This window comes from Carassius auratus, unplaced genomic scaffold (genome assembly GCF_003368295.1).
Source record: "Carassius auratus strain Wakin unplaced genomic scaffold, ASM336829v1 scaf_tig00001753, whole genome shotgun sequence".
NCBI classification, from domain to species: domain Eukaryota; kingdom Metazoa; phylum Chordata; class Actinopteri; order Cypriniformes; family Cyprinidae; genus Carassius; species Carassius auratus.
In genome coordinates, this window is record NW_020523394.1 from 960,469 (window position 1) to 982,003 (window position 21,535).

A 21,535-nucleotide genomic window follows, 5' to 3' on the forward strand; every position below is an offset into this window, starting at 1 on the left:
ATGCCCTGTATTATATACAGTATTTTTCTAAATATTCATTTTTGCTCTGTAATATCATATTATTTAAGTTAAATGCATTGCAAATTCCATTAAAATTAAATTTGCATTAAATTTAACCTACAAATAAATGCCAAAACACAAATAACAAAAAAATATTTTCTTAATGCACTATATATATATATATATAAAAAAAACGTAATACACTATAAAGCAGTATACTGTATATATTGCAATTGTCCTATTTTATATAGCAAAATATATAATTATTCAATAATACATTTTATAATTGAATTTTTTTTTAAATTATTAAAATAATTTGTATTTTGTTTTTTTTACAATACAAATGTGCTGAACATCCCAACAAGATAAATGAACACCAGAAGCAAAATATTTGTTTTTCAAAATTTTATTTTATATATCGTTTTATATTTACATTTTTAATGATCATTTTAATTACATATGTAATAAAATAATTAAATGTACAGGAAGAGTATAGCATGATAAAAAAAGTGACATAAGACTTTTTAAATGACTTTATAATTAACTTTCATTTTCCAACTAGTTTTGAAGATTTTAAATATCTTTACTGGAAAACAAGACAAAATACTGATTGCAAATTTGAAATATATATAATTAAGATTTGCATATCTATACACATAATCAGCTTTTTAAGAATAGAGGTACCTGGGTTTTTCCTGGCCGACATCACAGTGTCTAATAACAGATCGGGCTTCTTTGGCAGGATGGGCTTCCTGCTGCTCTGCTCACGGTCCGGGGTCTCCTGCGCCCCTGAAGACTGCACGGGGGTCCAAGCTGATTCTCCATCTAAACCAAAGCGGTGCGGGACTGGAGTCTTTCTCAAACGCACTCCAAACGGGTTCTCTGGGCTCGTCTCTGCTGGGGAACTCTGAGCTCGGGCTGCTTTGGGCAGTTCTTCTTTTACAGGAGTGATGAGTTCAGATGTTTGTGGAGGTTCATCAGAAGCATCAGTCTCTGGTGGCACCGGTGAAGTGGTCTGGGACTGTTCTTGGGCGCCTTCAGAAGTCAATGACCTTTGCCACGCAGGGGTGATGGTGAACCGAGGTCCAACCTCAGAGATTCTCCCCAGTTCTCCTGTAGGCGACTCAAAAACTTGCTGGTCTTGCTGCTCAGAAACGACCTCAAGTTCTTCTGAAGACACTTCCTGAGGCTCACCAGACACATCCTCTTCCTGTCCAGTCGACAGAAAGACCTCGACAGGTGGAGCTTCAGAGGCTTCAGGCTCATCACTGACCTCATCATCTCTGACTGTGGGATCAGATTCAGGAACGTTCTCCACACTGATGGCAGCTGATTCTCTTTGGTCGCCTGAAGTCTCTTCTTTCTCAGGCTCTAGAGAATCTGTCTGACCTCCAGCATCATCAGTAGAGTCCTCCCTTTTCTCAGGTTCCACCGCCGTCATTTCATCATCTTCATCTCCAGCGTCTTGGGATTCGATCTCCATTTCAGCTTCATCCTCAACCGCATCTTCATCTTGTTCGGTCACATTTACTGCATAAGCGTTTGGTGATTGTCCTAACTCTTGGTCCTCCTCGTCTGCTTGTGTCTGTACATCAGCAGACTCTGGCACCTCCAGCTGCTCCTCTTCCTCTGAAAGCGAGTCTGGCAGAGGAGCCTTCTCCTCGGGGGTCACCATAGGCTCCGAGGAATCGAGAAGATCTTTGTTGTCTTCCTCAAGCCGAGAAACTGCGCTCTCACTATTTATGTATTCCACCTACAAAAAGAAAGCACAAATAGTTCAACTTAAATTGAATCTGTAGATCAATGACAATGGCATTTCTAATGGATTAAAAGTACATCAAAAATGCAATTCATATATCAGTGACAAACATTACATTTCTGAAATAATCATTCAATTGTATTATTTTGAGGGGCATAAAAAAAAAAAAAAAAAAAAAAAAAAAAAACTGGCATGAAACAATTGCCTAAATAAAAATATTAAATTCTTATTGAGCAGTTTTTTATAGAGAATATAATATTATATGGTTAATAATATAAAATAAAAATCTATAATAAATAAACTTTAATAAAATACACACACACACACACACTAAGTGTAATTGAATTTTACTCAGAAATACAACTAAAAGTTAAAATATTATAAACATTTGAAAAATATTTGTCGGCCAAATCAAAGTTAATATATATAGTGTATTTTTAATAATATATATAACTTTTTATTAACTTTTTTTTTACTATTTTAAAACTCATTTGAAGTACAATTTTGAATAATTAGAAAATAATTATTAACATATCTCTACATGTATTTAAGGTATAAGAAAAAAACTGATGATTACACTACATGACTATTTTGTCATTACATTTAAACTTTTGATGAAAATCATAAAAAAAGTTTTTCAAAGCCAACATGAACGCACACAGTACATTTCCAGGAACTTTGCACTTTTATTTCTTTGTCTCCGACAATGATAATTTGCAATCTTCTTGAAAGAGTCAGTGGATGTGTGTACCTCTCTCTGAAGAAGCATGTTCTCATGCTCCAGGGCTAGTCCTGATGCAAGAGGGCTCTTCAGGGAGCTCAGCACTTCCTCCAGCAATGACCCCTGCTTCTCAGGAATGACCTCACATCCTGTGTCCAACAGGAAGTCTTCAGCCTGCAGCTCGAGTATTACTGGACTCTCCCAAGAGGATTCTGGGACCTCAGACTTGGGGATGTGATGTTCCTCTCCTTCAGGGACGTCCCCGGCTGAGATGGAGGATGTTGGAGAAGTTTTCTGACACTGGCCGGAGTCAGTCACTTCCTCTTCCTCTTGTTCAGAAGCAAATGACTCCCCGTCTGAATCATTCACCTGTTCTCCGGGAAAATCTAGACCAAATTGAACAATACAAAAACTATTACTGAACTACTAACAACAATTATTTAATTACTTTACCATTCAAAAATTTGGAGTCTGCAAGATTTTAAAATGTTTTTGAAAGAAGTCTCTTCTGCTCACCAAGGCTGCATTTATTTAATAAAAAACACAGTAAAAACACTAATAATGTGAAATTATATTACAACTGAAAATAATATGGTTTCTATTTTTAAATATTTTAATTTATTTCTGTGATCAAAGCTGAATTTTCTGCATCATTACTCCAGTCTTCAGTCACATGATCTTTCAGAAATCATTCTCATATGCTGATTTTCTCAAGAAAAATTTATTACTATTATCAATGTTCAACCACACGCATATTTTTTTCTCTCACTCAATTATGTCGTAATATGAGACGTTGTTTTAACAACATCTTTTCTAGTTAAAACGAGATGTAATGTTGTTAAAACAACATTTTTGTCTCATTAAAACATTTTTTTTCTCGTAATAACGACATGTTATAAAAACGATTTGTTTTCTCGTTATTATACATGGTAAATTATGACAAAAGATGTTAAAACGACATAACATCTTGTTATTACAACACAATTGAGTGGGACAAAAAATGTGTGTCGCAGCAATGCATCGCAGTACAAAATAATAGCATTTATTTTATTTAAAAAAACACTTTCTGACCCAATCACAGAGTGTGTGTGTGGTAACTGGTTTTATCAAGGTATTTAAATATTATTAAATACATATTATTTAATATTGCTTTATCATAATAATAATAAAAATACAATTAATTTGTAACAACAAAACAAATTTTATAGATTAAATCAGGTAGAAATGTCTCTTTTAGGTGCCAACTGCAATTTCCACTTTGTAGTGTATATACAGACATACTTTTCTGTTCTTCTTCAGTAGCTGTGACCATCATCCGCAGTTTGTCCTCTGTGTCTCTGAGTAGCACTTTTTCTCTCAGGTCTCTTCTTTTGTCCAATATTTGCTTCTAAACACGAATAAGCACACACTCTGTTCAACCGCTAACACAAACAGATGAAGTTTTTCCAGCATTGCCCCTGTATCGCTCAAAAAGACAACTTAACCGAGAAGAAAACATCACTAACAGCTTGTTGGCCTGATATGATAAGACAGCGTGGATAATTGAAGCCTATGAATGGCTGATGTGAAGAATCTTACGCTGACAGGCTTTCTCTTGACACAAGCGTTGGCTTTGACAGCGATGCGGTGATGTGCAGCTGAGCTGTCTAAGCAGGAGATGGAGCTGGCGGGCAAACTGAAGTCTACCAGGACGGAGCCCTGAGGTGTGCCAGGTCTTGAAGAAGCTTCACAAGACATCTTTATATGATGGAGGGGGACAAGGAATACAGATGTTAATAATTCTACATCAGTTCAATAAAATGCGTAATTTGTTTACAGCTTTAATATGAAATCGTACAATTCTTTCAAGCTACTTCCCCACCAAAACATCCATATTTGGATTACAGTTTCAAATAAACAGTTGTATTCAAAGCATTTCCTTCAATCTCTTAACCACCAGAAGACCAGAATGGCATCATGATAGCAGAATAAATTCATGTTCAAGGTCACACATGCAAACAGCATGAACCATAATAATTATAAAAAAAAAAAAAAAAAAAACAGACACTCCGCCACCTTCACCACTACTGACTCATCGTGACCAAGTATTATGATTGTCCTCAGCTATTTCCTTTCAGAATGAAACACAGACAAAAGCCTCTCCAGCAGAAGCAACTGAAGGTTATGTTGGCTATGTTTTCGTTTGCTTGTCCTTACCGCTCTATAAGCAGTTTTTTTTTCCTTTGCAGACTCAGATCTGCATCTCTAATACAAAGTTTTGATTTTTAAAGGCTGCTTGCATTTCAAACTATTATTATTATCATTTAAAGAGCCACACAGATGGGAAATCAAAAATTACCTGTATTACAGTGATGTCCATCAGTGTAAACAATGTGCAAAGTAATTAAAGTAAGGAGTCGACTCTGAATCGCTGAAACGAGTCATTATAGATTTCAAATCTTTTGCCCATCTCTATGTACGTCACTAGGAACACTTTGCATAATAATCTCCGCCTACCGTCTTGGGAGAAACGGAACTCTGACCTGCCCCCCCACCCCCCACACAGACGCTCTGGTTGGTGTGAGAGCATCAGGGCGAGGAGACAGTGTGTTTTTAATTGTAAAGGCAAGTTTGTTTTAATTTCACTGCCAAAGAATGAAGATCAGAAGAACCAATGGCTAAAATTCATTTTTACCACAATACCAGAGCAGTACAACAAATCCCTTTTGTTCTGTTCACAACATTTCACTGATGACTGCTTTTCTAATCTCGGTGGGTACAAGGCGGGATTTTCAAAGCGTTTGGCCATAAAAGAGGGTTCATTACCAACTTTATTTAGACCAACAAGCATCTCCGAATCACAACGCGAAGTATGATTATGAAGTTGTGTGTTTGTTTTCTCCCGAGCGTCTTATCAGTATGTGTGCTGTCTGCAGCCTGTCTGCGCTGATCTTCATTTACAAACACGTCATTAAAATGCAGTGTAACTCTGTGAATAGTCAACGAAGAGACATGAGAGAGATATCTATAGAAAGCTTGATATGTCTACTTTAAAACTAAACAAGTGCCTAAAACAGATATTCTGTGATAAAGTAATTCTTATGAAAACAACGCAATGTCCGTTTTTCACTTCTCCCTTCATTATATCTAATGTGACCACGCCCCCGCGCTGAACGCGCTATTAAGATTCAAACTGAAGCGCGCAGCTTGAATACACACACACAGAAGAAAAAGCAGCTAGACTGTTCAAGTTTTTTATTTTACTGTTTGCTTCGCGATGAGAGGAATAAGACATAATTCACCCCAAACAGATGCTAACGCATAGTTTACCATGGAGGTGTGTGCGGAACAACCAATCAAAACTGACTATGTTAGTTGACCAATCAGAACACAGTATGCTACTGAAAGGTGGGGTTTAAGGAAACGGAATCTTTTGAACAGCTTAATTCAAGATAACAGTTTAAAAAAAAAAAAAAATTCTCATGCTTTTAATGGCACAGTAGGTCAGGAACTGGTATGTGAATGAGTTTTAAGTGAGCCAGCCGTCTGTTTGCACTGTGCTCAGGTCCAGCTTGGCAGCCGTTTTGACCCAGATTGCTGGGATATCCCATTTCCAGCAGACAGCCAGGCTGCGAGGGTGAACCGCTGGAATGCCTTTCAGACCACACGCCTACTTCACTCGTAACCCCTGCAGTCAAGGACAGCCAGCATTCAACAACACTGTCAAATGTCTCTAGTCATTAACTAATATGGGTTTTAATGGCCATTAATGATATGATGTCTAGACATTTAACACTTATTGAATAACATTACAGATTGAGCTGAATGAACAGGGTATGTGAAACTATGCTGTGCTGTGCTGACTGCAGGCTAACCGGGTTACTGTATTTTGTGCAAATTATATAAATCATAATGTGATTTTGTGGAAATTGTAAACTGTGCCCATTAAAATGTCTTTACATCAAGGACTCGAGCATGGAACAATACACAGTACAAGTGCAGTAAGTTTTCCTTAAGTAGTATTCTTCATAGCTTCTTGAGTCTGTTCAGTAAGCAGCATTTTAATTGGTGGATTAAAAGCTCACCCCAATTGGCTGAATGGAACATCCTCCAAAAAATTATGTGTGAATCTTAACCTGTCAGGAAGGTCTCACACACAAATTCAAAGCAGTCCATGCACATGTGATGATTTGCAAATGCAGAATCAATGATCCATAAATACATAATTCATAAATTTGTGATCGAAATTAATTCAAGAACTTGATATATACAGTATTTTTCAAAATAATAGCAGTGCAATGTGACTAACCAGAATAATCCAGGTTTTTAGTATATTTTTTATTGCTAAGTGGCAAACAAGTTTCCAGTAGGTTCAGTAGATTCTCAGAAAACAAGCTAGAAGCAAACTGGTTTTGCTTCAGAAACAGCATTTTTGATATCACCCCACAAGTTCTCGATTGGATTAAGGTCTGGAGATTGGGCTGGCCACTCCATAACATTAATTTGGTTGGTTTGGGACCAAGACCTTGCTCATTTACTAGTGTGTTTGGGGTCATTGTCTAAAACAACCATTTCAAGGGCATGTCCTCTTCAGCATAAGGCAACATGACCTCTTCAAGTATTTTAACATATGCAAACTGATCCATGATCCCTGGTATGCGATAAATAGGCCCAACACCATAGTAGGAGAAACATGCCCATATCATGATGCTTGCACCTCCATGCTTCACTGTCTTCACTGTGTACTGTGGCTTGAATTCAGAGTTTGGGGGTCGTCTCACAAACTGCCTGTGGCCCTTGGACCCAAAAAGAACAATTTTACTCTCATCAGTCCACAAAATGTTCCTCCATTTCTCTTTAGGCCAGTTGATGTGTTCTTTGGCAAATTGTAACCTCTTCTGCACATGCCTTTTTTTTTAACAGAGGGACTTTGCAGGGGATTCTTGAAAATAGATTAGCTTCACACAGACGTCTTCTAACTGTCACAGTACTTACAGGTAACTCCAGACTGTCTTTGATCATCCTGGAGGTGATCATTGGCTGAGCCTTTGCCATTCTGGTTATTCTTCTATCCATTTTGATGGTTGTCTTCCGTTTTCTTCCACGTCTCTCTGGTTTTGCTCTCCATTTTAAGGCCATTTTGGACATCATTTTAGCTGAACAGCCTATAATTTTTGCACCTCTTTATAGGTTTTCCCCTCTCTAATCAACTTTTTAATCAAAGTACGCTGTTCTTCTGAACAATGTCTTGAACGACCCATTTTCCTCAGCTTTCAAATGCATGTTCAACAAGTGTTGGCTTCATCCTTAAACAGGGGCCACCTGATTCACAACCTGACTTTCACAAAATTGATGACCTCAGTGATTGAATGCCACACTGATATTTTTTTTAACACACCCCTTTCAACTAATTGCCCAATTGCACCGCCTTAAGAGCATGCATATCATGAATGCTGGGTCTAGTTTGTTTTCTGAGAATCGACTGCACCTACTGGAAACTTGATTGCCACGTAGCAATAAAAAACATACTTAAAACCTGGATTATTCTGGTTAGTCACATTGTACTAATGTGTAAACATTTTTAATTTATCTAGGTAAGATGCATTTGTGGGAGCATTTGGGGAAATATTTATGCTTTTTACTTTATAGTTATGAATTGTGTTTTGAATTAACGAATTGCATTTTGTAAATGTAAGTTGTGCTATGCCTTTAGGAATTTTGTTTTGTAAATGTATTATTTTTTAGGCTAATCTGGCTCCATAGTTTTTACAATTTCATCAATTTTTTTTTCTGCGGTTCATTTATTACTTGCTTCCTTTTCCATTTGATTCCATTCTCCAAAGCCATTCAATAGTATTTGTGCACTACATTCATTACACTACTGTTTAAAAGTTTGTGAGCAGGTATTTTTTTTAAAGAAATTAATACTTATATTTAGTAAGGATACATTAAATTGACAGTAAAGACATCTATAATGTTACAAAAGATTTATTTTCCAAATAAATGCTTTTCTTTTGAACTTTCAGGAAAGAATTCTGAAAAAGAATGTTGAATGGTTTTAATAAAAACATTAAGCAGCCTAATGTTTTCAACTGATAATAAAAAGCAATGTTTCTTGAGCAACATATATGTTTCTTCACAATAGTAGTGCACATGTAACAAAAATGTATCCCCATTTAAAATATCCAACAGTATTACATTTCTCACCAAAGCCCAATTTCTCGAAACAACCTCTGATCCGGCTCAAAGCATTGCATAACACAAACACATGAGAGCTATTTTAAAGTCCAAAGTCCAAAAGTGCATGTTTTTCAGTGGTTTGGGGGAAGTTTTGGATAGGCCCTGGTGTTGGAGTCGCTGGAGTCGAAGAAATTCCCTTTCAATGGATAAATTGAACACTTTTATTTGAAATTCAATTGTAACTTTTTACTGGATATAAGCTGTGACTTGCTCTCTAATGTCTGTGTTTCAAACTGCCTTTGACTGTTTCTGAATACATGAGTATCTGTCAATACCGCTGAAAACGCAACACTACATGATCCAAACTAGCCAAATCAACAGCAGAGAAGCACACTCTTAATATGAATCTCTCAGCATTGGCCTTTATGGGATATTCCAAACATGTTACTAGTCTGAATCCACACCTCAAGTTGCTCGATTCGATCTGCCGCGGTCCAAAACATTTCAACTACTACAAAATACACAACATTTTTCCTCTCTTATCTGACCTAACCATTTATGAGTCTCTACAAACCAGATGATGAGTTGATTTTGATTTGGGAGAGTTTGGAAATGTGTCCGTTGATGTGGCTGCAGGAACAGGGTTAGGAAACACTGTATGTGTGTGTTTAATTGGATCACTGAATGCCTACACGTAGATGCAGCTGTAATTAATTTGCATTTAAATGCATTCCATCACCATTCAAAACATGTGATTGTGCTTATTCTTAAAGGGAAAATTCACCAAAACATTTACATTCTGTCATCATTCACTCATTTTATTTCAAACCCATATGTTTCGTTCATCTTGAAACACAAATTAAACTATTTTTATTGAAACCTGAGAGAGCTGAAATCCCATTCATTCAAAACTTTCTCGATTCAAAAAGTTCATGAAGACATAGTAAAAGCAATCAATATGAATCAAGCTGTTTAATCCGAGTCTTCCGAAGTGAAATTACCACTTTATATTATTTTTATGATTTACAAATTTAATCAAGGTTTTCAGGTTTGTTCAGTCTGTTTACCATTTCAAGACAGAAATCTCTCAGGTTACATTAAAATATCACATATCTGTGTTCTGAAGATAAACTAAAGTCATACATATTTGGAAAGACACGAGGGTGAGTAAATGATAACACAGTTTTCTTTTTTTGGGAGGACTATCCATTTAACACAATCCTTTCATAAAGGAATTCTGGCATTTGTGATTATGTGCTATGTGATTTATGTGTGCTTGCGTCACCTGATCATCTTCACTGTCTGAAGCCTCCATGCTCAAGGAACTCTGCGTCAAATCCACCGACTGTAACGGTAAAGAGACATATTACAATCATTTCCTGTTTGACATAAAACATGCTTTCCTTAATAAATGACCCCCAAATCAACAAAATAATTTTACCTTACCAATTACAAGAATTGTATGCATATATATATATATATATATATATATATATATATTTATATATATATATGTGTGTGTGTGTGTGTGTGTACATAAACCGTTATATGCTTGCCAAAAATACATTTTCAAACTCATTTTCAAACTCGACCAAAATCTCAAAACTCACTCCCACTAAATGGGATTTTACCTTGGTCTCGCTGTGCTCAAATTCAGGGAAGGTGAGGACAGGGAGTGTGTACATCTCTGAAGAGATCTGAGGGGAGGCATTTACAGCGAGGGGAACGGTATAGCATCTAATCCTGTTAGATAACTCAGCAGGGAGTTTTCTGTATTTTAAATCATGCCCCAGTGATGTCTGAGGCTCTTACACGCTTTTCACATAGCCAAAAATACCCAGGCATGCAGGACACTTTCATCACAGTGATTCTTAGACTTGACTTCATAAACAGGTGCTGATTATATAATTAGAATATCATCAAAAAGTTGAATTCACTAATTCCATTCAAGAAGTGAAACTTGTATATAATATTCATTCATTACACAAAGACTGATATATATCAAATTATTATTTCTATTTAATTTTGATCATTTTAACTGACAACTTAGGAAAATCCCAAATTCAGTATCTCAGAAAATTGGAATATTGTGAAAAGGTTTAATATTGAAGACACCTGGTGCCACACTCTAATCAGCTTATTAACTCAAACACCTGCAAAAAGGCCTTTAAATTGTCTCTCAGTCTAGTTCTGTAGGCTACACAATCATAGGGAAGACTACTGACTTGAGTTGTCCAAAAGACGACCATTGACACCTTGCACAAGGAGGGCAAGACACAAAAGGTCATTGCAAAAGAGGCTGGCTGTTCACAGAGCTCTGTGTCCAAGCACATTAATAGAGAGGTGAAGGGAAGGAAAAGTTGTGGTAGAGAAAAAGTGTACAAGCAATAGGGATAACTGTATACAAGCAATAGGGATAAAATGTGGGGGAGATTCACAAAGAGTGGACTGCAGCTGGAGCCAGTGCTTCAAGAATCATTAATCACAGACGTATGCAAGACAAGTGAAAGTGAAAGTGACGTGACATTCAGCCAAGTATGGTGAACCATACTCAGAATTCGTACTCTGCATTCAACCCATCCGAAGTGCACACACACAGAGCAGTGAACAAACACACACTGTGAACACACACCCGGACCAGTGGGCAGCCATTTATGCTGCGGCGCCCGGAGAGCAGTTGGGGGTTCGATGCCTTGCTCAAGGGCACCTAAGTCGTGGTATTGAAGGTGGAGAGAGAGCTGTACATGCACTCCCCCCACCCACAATTCCTGCCGGCCCGGTACTCGAACCCACAACCTTTCGATTGGAAGTCCGACTCTCTAAACATTAGGCCATGACTCAAACAAAAAGAACTGGACTGCTGCAGAGTGGTCCAAAGTTATGTTCTCTGATTAAAGTAAATTTTGCATTTCCTTTGGATATCAGGGTCCCAGAGTCTGGAGGAAGACAGGAGAGGCACACAATCCACGTTGCTTGAGGTCCAGTGTAAAGTTTCCACAGTCAGTGATGGTTTGGGATGCCATGTCATCTGCTGGTGTTGGTCCACTGTGTTTTCTGAGGTCCAAGGTCAACACAGCCATATAACCAGGAAGATTTAGAGCACTTCATGCTTCCTGCTGTTGATCAACTTTATGGAGATGCAGATTTTATTCTCCAACAGGACTTGGCCCCAGCACACAGTGCCAAAGCTACCAGTACCTGGTTTAAGGACCATGGTCACCCTGTTCTTAATTGGCCAGCAAACTCGCCTGACCTTAACACCATAGAAAATCAATTTTTGTTTTGTGAAGAGGAAGATAAGAAATACCATAACCAACAATACAGAAGAGCTAAAGGCCACTATCAGAGCAACCTGGGCTCTCATAACAGCTGAGCAGTCCCACAGACTGATCGACTCCATGCCACGCCGCATTACTGCAGTAATTCAGGCAAAAGGAGCCCCAAATAAGTATTGAGGGCTGTACATGCTCATACTTTGTATTGGTCTTAAGTTATATTCAAATTTTCTGAGATATTGAATTTGGGATTTTCCTTAGTTGTCAGTTATAATCATGAAAATTAAAGGAAATAAACATTTGAAATGTATCAGTCTGTGTGTAATGAATGAATATAATATACAAGTTCACTCTTTGAATGGAATTAGTGAAATAAATCAACTTTTTGATTATATATATATATATATATATATATAGACACACACACACACACACACACACACACACACACACACTGTTTTGGTTCCTTCTGATTTCCACTGTATGGTCAAAAATATAATAAAATATAATGGAAGTCAATGGGAACCAAAACTGTTTGGTTGTTCTCTGCAAACTCTTTCCATACTATGAAAACATACTTTCAAAATTCAAAACTTCCTTTTCAGTAAACAACAACAACAAAAAATCACTGTGTCAGTCACTGTGAGCTAATAAGAATCAAGTAGGATAGATATTTTTATCCATGAGTCTAAACTGATGTGAAAGGAAAAGTGTGGAGATGTGTACTGTTTGAGGAGGTGTGGCCAGCACAGGGTGGAGGCTGGAGTAATCCGGGGGGTTGCAGGGAAGACCATCATCTTCAGAAAGAGCCCCTGCATGCTCTCCTTTCCTCCCGCACAGGAGTGATTGTGGAGAGCCCAGACGAATCGCCTGCTTCAGCTGGAGCTACAATAAAGTTAATCATCAATAACTTGAATCAAAATCTACTAAGACTGCCTACTGTAGTGTACATTAATGTGTTGACGTGAGACCAAGTAAACATACTGTTTGGGCTCAGTATGAAAAAAAAGGAAAAATAAATTAACACTTCTATTTAGCAAGTATGCATTAAATTGTTAAAAAGTAGTAAATCTTGAGCAGCAAATCAGCATTTTAGAAGGATCATGTAACACTGAAGACTCGAGTTATGATGCTAAAAATTCAGCTTTGCATCACAGGAATAAATGAAATTTTAAAATATATTACAGTACAAACCAGTTATTTTAAATGGCAATAATATTAAATTATTATTAAATAATAATAAAACTTCCAAAAAAAATTCACTGTCCCCCAAATTTATATGGCAGTGTTATGATGACAGAATTTTCATTCTGGGTTAACTATCTTTTAATAAAAAGGAAAATAATTCTTAATCAAGATTAAAAGCCAGGCCATTCATTAGACCGCTCTGATAAATTGTTGCTTTGTCAGTGGCTGAAAGTTGCCGATTCCTCTCTAAATGGACTGGTAACTTTCACTGCTGAGCAGCTCTCATGTCTGGATCAGGGACAAAGTGCCTATCTGGTATGTTTACGGTTAATCCGCTAACTGCATCAAGAAGGCTACGCTAAGTAGCATTTAATCAATGGCAAGACATAGAGTGAGAAAAACGTATCTGTGAAAGGAGGCCTTTGTGGGCTTCCCGAGGCAACTTTAATTACTGATACCTGTACATTATTGATGTACATACATTTAATATTAATAAACTTACTATACATCATATTCACATTTGTTTAAGGCAATCATTTTAGTTCACATTTGTTTTGTCTATTTGTGACATCCACAATGATCCCTGCTGTCTAAATTGGGCTGCTGGCAAAACGTCAGCAGTGAAAATCTCAGGCTCTGTGACTTAAGGCTTAGACTTGCTAATTTTAAACCAAAGTCCAATGCCATCACTAATACTTGGTAAATGTACTTATTGTGTTTTTATAAATTATTTGCGTTATTATACCTCAAAATTATATTTGAAGCAACTAATAAAATAAACGAATAAAAGCCCTTAATGTATAGAGATTAAGCTGAAAAGTAGTTGTTTTTAATGTTATTTGACTAGTGCTGCCAAACGATTAATCACATCCAAAATAAAAGGGTGTATATGTATGTGTACTGTGTATATTTATTATGTATATATAAATACACAGTCAATTTTTGAAAATATTTACGTGTATATATATATATATATATATATATATATATATATATATATATATATATATATATATATATATATATAAATATCGAACATATAAACATAACATATTTTTCTTAAATTAATACATGCATGTGTTTGTATTTATGAATACATTATACGCACATATATTATGCAGGGGTTAAATATAAAAAATCCTGAGCCTGACCTTTTTCCAGGGGTAGGGCAGCACAGGCAAAGCATGCAATGACTGTGGCAACTTAAACATTTGAAAGGATACTACGGCAAAGTTATTGCTTTATTTATTCAAGCTGATTTTCTTTTTCATGAATATATGGTTGACCTGAGGAATGGAAGCTGTATCATACACTTGGAAAATTATGAGCTACAGATTACCATTTATTGACACTAGTGATGTAACAATACACTTAACTCATGAGATGAGACAAACTACAGATACTTGGTTCACTAGAACGTGACAATATTTTAATACTATTTTAAAGAAATGTTTAATGACAAAATGTGTATTTTTTTATTTTTTTTTACAAAAAGTAAAACATGCATTATAGTATTTAGAAACATTTTAACTAATTTAGGGATGTAACTAATTATTATTTTGGTAATCAAGCAATCTACTGATTATTTTTACAATGAGTAATCTGATATTTGTTTTTTAACACAAGTATGACTATTTATATATAAACTAAAGATGAAGCAATAATAATTGAATCAAATATAGTAACAAAACCAAGAAATTACATGATTGTTCCTGGGTTGCTAGATTTTGCACTTTCACACTGCCAGTGATTACCAGGAATATGTACGCGCGTTCACACACAACCCGTAAAGGTCCCGTAAAGACACGTGACATCAGGATGTGACATGTAATTAGTCATAGACATTAGCTCTGGCTTTGGTTCACACAGTGCTCATTCCGGGACTGAACCCGGCAATGTTCCGGCAATTTTCCGGGTCCAACGTGCAGTGTGAAAGGAACTAATGTAATGTGCCTATTATATGAACATTTTGTATTTAAACAAATATTGTTCTTATGGAAATGACGTGATTGCTCTTAGCTGTTCACAAAGCTCTGCTGCTTTTTAATTAACTTTTCTATGTAAATATGCGCTAGATGGACATCTTTGACCAATGGACCTTGCAGCTTTTTGTCACGTTTCTCTATTCATCAGGGCTGCCATTCTGTAAATCATTCTGATTGGCTAGTAATGTTAGTTTTAATGTTATCAATTATCAAAAAATATACTGCAATTTAATTGTGTCAATAAATTAAAAAAATATTATAAATATAATTTTTTAGTATAAATGTATTATCTAAATTATTTATAAATGCATTATTATACTGCCAGTAATTTTTTACATTTTTTTTACTGTAATTTGACAAAATTCGACTGAATTTTTCCTTTTTTTCTTAGACAATTTGAATATCTCAGAAAAATATATTTTGGTAATTTAATTTTTTTATTTTTTTTAGCAATAAAGATTTACTTTAATTCATTGAATGCAGTTTTGAAAAGTCAAGACTTTTTAGAGTAGGGCAGGACAATTAAAAAAAAATGCAATAAGTGTAAAAAAAAACTAAACAATTACCCTATGACCCAAAAATTGCATTCGGAACACATCACCAGTGGTTTTATTATTACACAATATTACACTGGGCATAAAACTTGGACATGGATAAATCATAACAGACTGGAATACCTGAAGAGATTTCACTTTCCCATGAATGTTGTCTTGGGACGCCCCCAGACCCTCATTAGTCTCTGATGAGGGTGAATCCGACACGAAGACACTATCATGTGACATGGCTTTGCTTCCCAAGTTCATCTTGGATCTTTGAATGAAGGCGAGCGAAGTTTATGTCATATATAATTGGCAAAGTGTAAAACTAAAATAGATATATAGTAGAGATGCAGTGTAGTAATAAAAGTTAAAGTGATCTGAACTGTATTCTCTCACCCGTGGTCATTGCTGCTGTTGGCGTGGCTGATGGTTGGCTCTGAGGTGTTGACGTCATCACTCGATTGACTGGCCTTCAAACCACTTTCACTCGAAGGTGCAGGACTTTCCTTCCTCTTTTTCTTTACAAAAAAATTCTTGAACGTCTGGAATTTGGACTTCTTTTTCCCTGGATTAAAAACACAACAGACACATGTTTAAATGAGGACCACTTCTGAAGGAATCTTGAATTCTGATCGTGTGTTTACAATTAATCAGTGTTCACATATCTAAACAAAATAAGTTCAACTCGCAGATGATCATGTTTTCTGGCCCTCAAGTCTTACAAATTATACACACAGCATGTTTAAACAATCACGTTGTAGATTAAGATGCAAACACAAGTGAGAAGTCCTACTGACCAGACAGCAGATTGTTTCTGATTAGTTGGCTGTGGATCTTTTCGGTGTAAAAATCCTTAAATGGTTTAATACATGCATTAATATAATACCCATTTAAAAAAAAAAGCCATTGTAAACCCATAAATATTCTCTACAGGGTGCTTTATGTAACACTAATTTATCTTTAGTTGACAAGTCCTAATTGTGTTATTAATGGCTTTATGATTGATCCTCTGTTACTTTTGCTTTTGCTTTAAAAACCCATTTCTTAATAGGCCCAGTGAGGTTTAATGCTGGACAATTTCACACAACAGTACTGTTGAACACACAACTGAAGCAACATTTTGTGTTAGATCCAGTGATTTCTTAGGTAATCGATACAGTTCATCGGAATACAATGAAATTCTTGATTTCATCATACAGATGCATCTACAGGTATGTATAGCGTCAATAAAAACAGCTGCTAATTCAGTGTGTATTATTCATGCATCATGACATGTGACTATATGACATCACCTGCAGTGCACAGCGTAGATACAGTGTTGGGGATTTCAGCCGGTTTTAATGATTAGATTACAAACAGATTTTATTCATCCCAAAGGTTAAGAACCAGAAAGGCTTAAAAATCCAAAACAAACATTAAAAGGTCAGTCTCGTTCTACTGAATAAGCCAGTGGTCTTTAAAGAAGTACAACTGAATGAACAATACTGGGATGACGACCTTTACTAGTAGAGTCATTCTTTCCTCTGAGAAAACATTAGAAGAGCTTCTGTGCCACCATTGCAGTGTACATTTGGCATAATGACAAAGTGCTTCTGAAGTGGCATCCAGGTGACTGTTTAAAGCTGCTCAGAGGTTGCATAAATGCAATTACACAGCAATGACAGCAATATACTTTGATACTAGAGGCGGAGATGGGTCAGAGCTGGCATCATTTAATCAGGATGTTATGTGGCATTACATCTTTACACAGAGTTTTCAGCAAGCACAGAGCTGCCTTAACTAAGCTGTGTAAATGCCTAAATAAACAAAACTCATAAGGCATCTTTACACAACCTGCTCTGTATCTGTTCAAAATTTAGTGTAAAGACATGATGCTGCATCAAATCCAGACTCAATTATGCCAGCTCTGACCCACTTCAGTCCCTATAAATCAAAGTATACAGTTGTAAATGCTGTTTAAAGGCATTTAAGTCACCTCTGAGCAGCATTAAACAGTCTGTGTCAAGACACCTGAATGAAGCACTTCTGTGCCACTTTTGCAGGGCAAATTTGGCAATAGAATACACAAATATTGAGTTAAATGGTCTGTTTAAAGGAATCTTTACACAGCTGCTCGGAAATCTGAGTAAAGATGCAATGCAGCATGAAAACCAGACTAAATGATTCCTATTCTGACCTTCTTCAGCCCCTAGTATAACTGCATGCAGTTAAACTGTAGTGTAAATCCATTTATGCAACCTTTGAGCAACATTAAATAGTCTGTTTAACAGTCACCTAAATGGCACTTCAGAAGCACTTCTGTGCCACCTATGTAGTGCCATATTGGTATTAATTTTTATGTCTGCCACATTTTTCCTTTTCACAGTGCATTCTTGAATCACCTCCTCAGTGAATGATACATGCAAAAAAAAAAAAAAAGGTTTTTACTACCTACCATTTAGAACAGTCATTATGTTTGTAGGTGATCCCTTAAAATGCTATCTAGGTAGGTAGCTCAACACGGTTTGAAACTCAACTCAACTCAAAGACTTTCTAGATAATAAAAACAGTGAATTTACTGCTCTCCATACAGTCATTGAGAACTCGATTTTGACTTCAGCCTCTATGTATTGGTTTTCCCTTGCTGCCTAACATCCTGTCTCTCACACTCTTGTCTTGAGGAGAGTCACATGATGAAGCTCTACTGGCAAAGCCTACAGTCTCCAGATGGGTCCTGTCTAAAGGCAGTAAACAACACACAGAGAAAGAGATCTCACTGTCTCGTATAAACCACTCAATGCTCGGTTATTTGATTACACAGTGAGGGATGCTAAATATTGCCTTCTAAGAACAGAGCCTCAGTATGCAGCCACATTAAACACTAAGTGCCCTTGGGAAAAGGTCTGCATTGTTTACACTGAGGTTTTATTTCAGGAATGTACAAAAAATTATGCTAGTAAATCACAACGAAATTTACAATAAACCAACTTTATCATTGTCAAAATAAATAACTGAATACAATTCAAACTAGTATCAAATTCAAAATTAACTTTTTATATATCTTATAATCATGTCTTTTTCCCAGGGTCTGCATTGAATCTATTTTAATTCAGTATATCAGAATTAATCTTTTAAGTGAACAGTCCCATTAACTACCATGAATCATATTTTCCATTCAAGCCTCTTCCTTTTAGCAAAGAGATGTAGGTGTTACCTTCAACGACTGACTGAAGCATTAGTAAACAGACTTATAATGCAGGCTTTAAAGGAGAAAGATTATAGGTTAGATTAAATTATTTAAGATGCATGAACCTAACGCACTTACACAGGAGTCTATGGGAATTTATCAATGTGAAAAAATTCTGACGATGACCACAATTAAAGGCATAATCATGAAACCTACAGGAAGAGTTACTGAATGAAACAGTGAATGAATCTGATTCAGATGACTTGAATCACTTGCTTGATGTTCCATCAATGAACTTGGAACTTTGGATGAACAATTAAAAACAATCAAACTTCAATATAAAATCTGCAAACTCTGATGTAGCCTACAGGAAGGTTTAGTGAACAAATCAATGAACGGCTTGCGAACTTGAGAACGGTGCAGCTGGCGAATTCTTCGAAGGAGCGTACCTTGGTCTTGCAGCAACCACATGTGATGAGCTGGACACTGCTTTGTCCACGTTGAAAGCCGATTTGGCGATCCACAGTGCAAAGTTGATGTATTTTCTCATTGACCAGCACGGAATAGCTCCACACATGACGAAGGAGATATCGTCCTCTTTTGGAAAGCCAAACAAAGTAGTTTCGCTTTCAAAGTGAAACAAACACAGGGTCTACACGACATTGTGGTTGTGGCAACAACAATACTACAACGAGAATAAAAGGTACACCTTCTTTCTTTGCGTGAACATCTGGGCGGCGTAATGCAAATCTCCCAACATACCGACGTAGATATGTGGGGGCGTGTTAGAACGAGCCATTTCGGGGGGGCTTGGATGAGTGTTAACTTTTATCTCTATGGATTTGAGACTTTAGTCTTTGCAACTTCACCGATCTTCTTTATTCACCAAGAGCTCCAAAAAGAAAAAGGAAATTTTGAAATTGCACCATGATTCCCTTTAAACAAATTCCTGAATGAATGTGAATGAGCATTTTTGGTGAACTGATTCAGAATATCTGAGTCAGAAGTAACAATCTAGCCCAGGGATCCTCAAATCTGGACCTCGAGATCCACTTTCCTGCAGAGTTTAGCTCTAACCCTAATCAAGCATACCTGAGCATGCTAATCAATGCCAATCAATGACTCTGTGTTCATTAGAAAATCACAAGCAGGTGACTTTGATCAGGGTTGGAGCTAAACTCTGCAGAGCATTGGACCTCCAGGGCAAGATTTGAGCAAGGGGGATCTAAAAAGAACATTATTTTGTGCATTTGGTATGATGAAATGTGTTTATGTTGTTTAAGGTGAAAAAAAAAAAAACATTTTCCACATACAGTACATTATTGTTTCTCCTCTAAGCCCCGCCTTTCTGAAATGCCTTGATTTTTACAAAGCTCATCATTCTGAAAAGCAAGGTGTGCTCTGATTGGTCAGCTAACCTGTGCATTATGATTGGCCAAATGTTAGCAGTTCTGACAGTGTTAGCAAAATCTGACAGTGTAGCACAAATCGTCAGAATACTTGGTTTGAACTGTTCTGGAACAGTGTTGTGAACATAACTTAACCACTGATTTCTAGTCGTGTCCTCTTTTGAAACGCCAAACTAAGTAGTTTCGCTTTCAAAACGAAACACACAGCGTCATCGAAACATGGTGGCTGCAGTGAAAGCAACAATAAAGTTATGCCTTTTTCTTTGTGTGAATATTTGTACTGCATTATGTAAATCTTCCCACATCGTGACATAGACATGTGGGGGCGTGTTGAAACAAGGCATTTTAGGAGGGTGTGGACAAGTCTTAACTTTCATAAAAAATATTTCTTTGGGTTCACAAACAGATTGTAACACTCAAGAGAAAGGAAAACTTGAAAAAGCATCATATGAACCCTTTAAGAAACATGCTAAGTTAACAGTTGTTTAACTAAAAAACAATGTTAGAGTCATTTACGCTCGTTCCTGTAGGTGTCGTCTATCTGGCAACCTGCATTAAAAAACCCTCTCCAATATTTTTAACCACTCGGTGTTAATCCGACATACAGCAACTGTAATTTAATCTAATTGGGCTTTTTGGGTGAAATGAATGATAAGATTTCAATCATTACTAAAATCTAGACTTTAACATACTTAAAATGTGCAATAAGGCTACAGGAACGGTTACTGAAGTAATCATTGAATTTATCAGTTTTTTTCTTTAAAGACTTTAAAAAGTAGAAAAGTACATTCAGAAGTCATCAAAAGTAGAAATTAGGGCCGGAACTTTAACGTTTTAATTGAGAATAATTAATTGCACAAAAAATAACGCGTTAACTAAGATTAATTAATTACAGAAAAAAAATTCCCGCATTTTTAATAACTTATTTTTGCACCGCGGAACGTTTCTCACTGGATGAGTTTCGGCGGACCGATTATACTGGAGCACCAACTAGCGTTTGCATATCACGCAGCACATCGAGCCTCAAGTATAACCTCAACGCAAAACATATAGCAGCTAGCGTGGACTTTACAATATGTAGAACTATGTATTATTTTGTTGGTGCAACAGTTTATGTTGAACTCTTTATTGTTTTGGCCAAGGTTATTGAGAGTTGGACCTGAGTATGTTATGGCCTCTGAAGCAACAGAGAGATGTTTTCTAATAGTCAGGGTTTCCAATGTTCTGAATGTAATTGACAGTATTGTGTTTTACTTAAAAAACAGTTTACAGAAGGTTCCAGCACCTATAAGCTTCCTGAATTTCTGAAATGTACTATTTCTAAATTGTTTCTA

General features: G+C 36.4%; 1 protein-coding gene across 5 annotated transcripts in view; it reads right to left on the reverse strand.

The window, feature by feature from the left end:
• The window catches only part of LOC113069591 (uncharacterized protein KIAA1211-like), a 46,472-nt gene that overhangs the window by 1,621 nt on the left and 23,316 nt on the right, over positions 1 to 21,535 (reverse strand). For all 5 annotated transcript variants that reach the window (XM_026242766.1, XM_026242763.1, XM_026242764.1 and 2 more), the window contains 8 exons: positions 16,023 to 16,191; positions 15,765 to 15,897; positions 12,641 to 12,799; positions 9,925 to 9,984; positions 4,059 to 4,217; positions 3,762 to 3,867; positions 2,511 to 2,866; positions 685 to 1,753 (listed from right to left, as the gene is read on the reverse strand). In XM_026242766.1, coding sequence (XP_026098551.1) covers positions 685 to 1,753; positions 2,511 to 2,866; positions 3,762 to 3,867; positions 4,059 to 4,217; positions 9,925 to 9,984; positions 12,641 to 12,799; positions 15,765 to 15,897; positions 16,023 to 16,191 — 2,211 coding nt within the window. The remainder of the gene's footprint in view (positions 1 to 684; positions 1,754 to 2,510; positions 2,867 to 3,761; positions 3,868 to 4,058; positions 4,218 to 9,924; positions 9,985 to 12,640; positions 12,800 to 15,764; positions 15,898 to 16,022; positions 16,192 to 21,535) is intronic.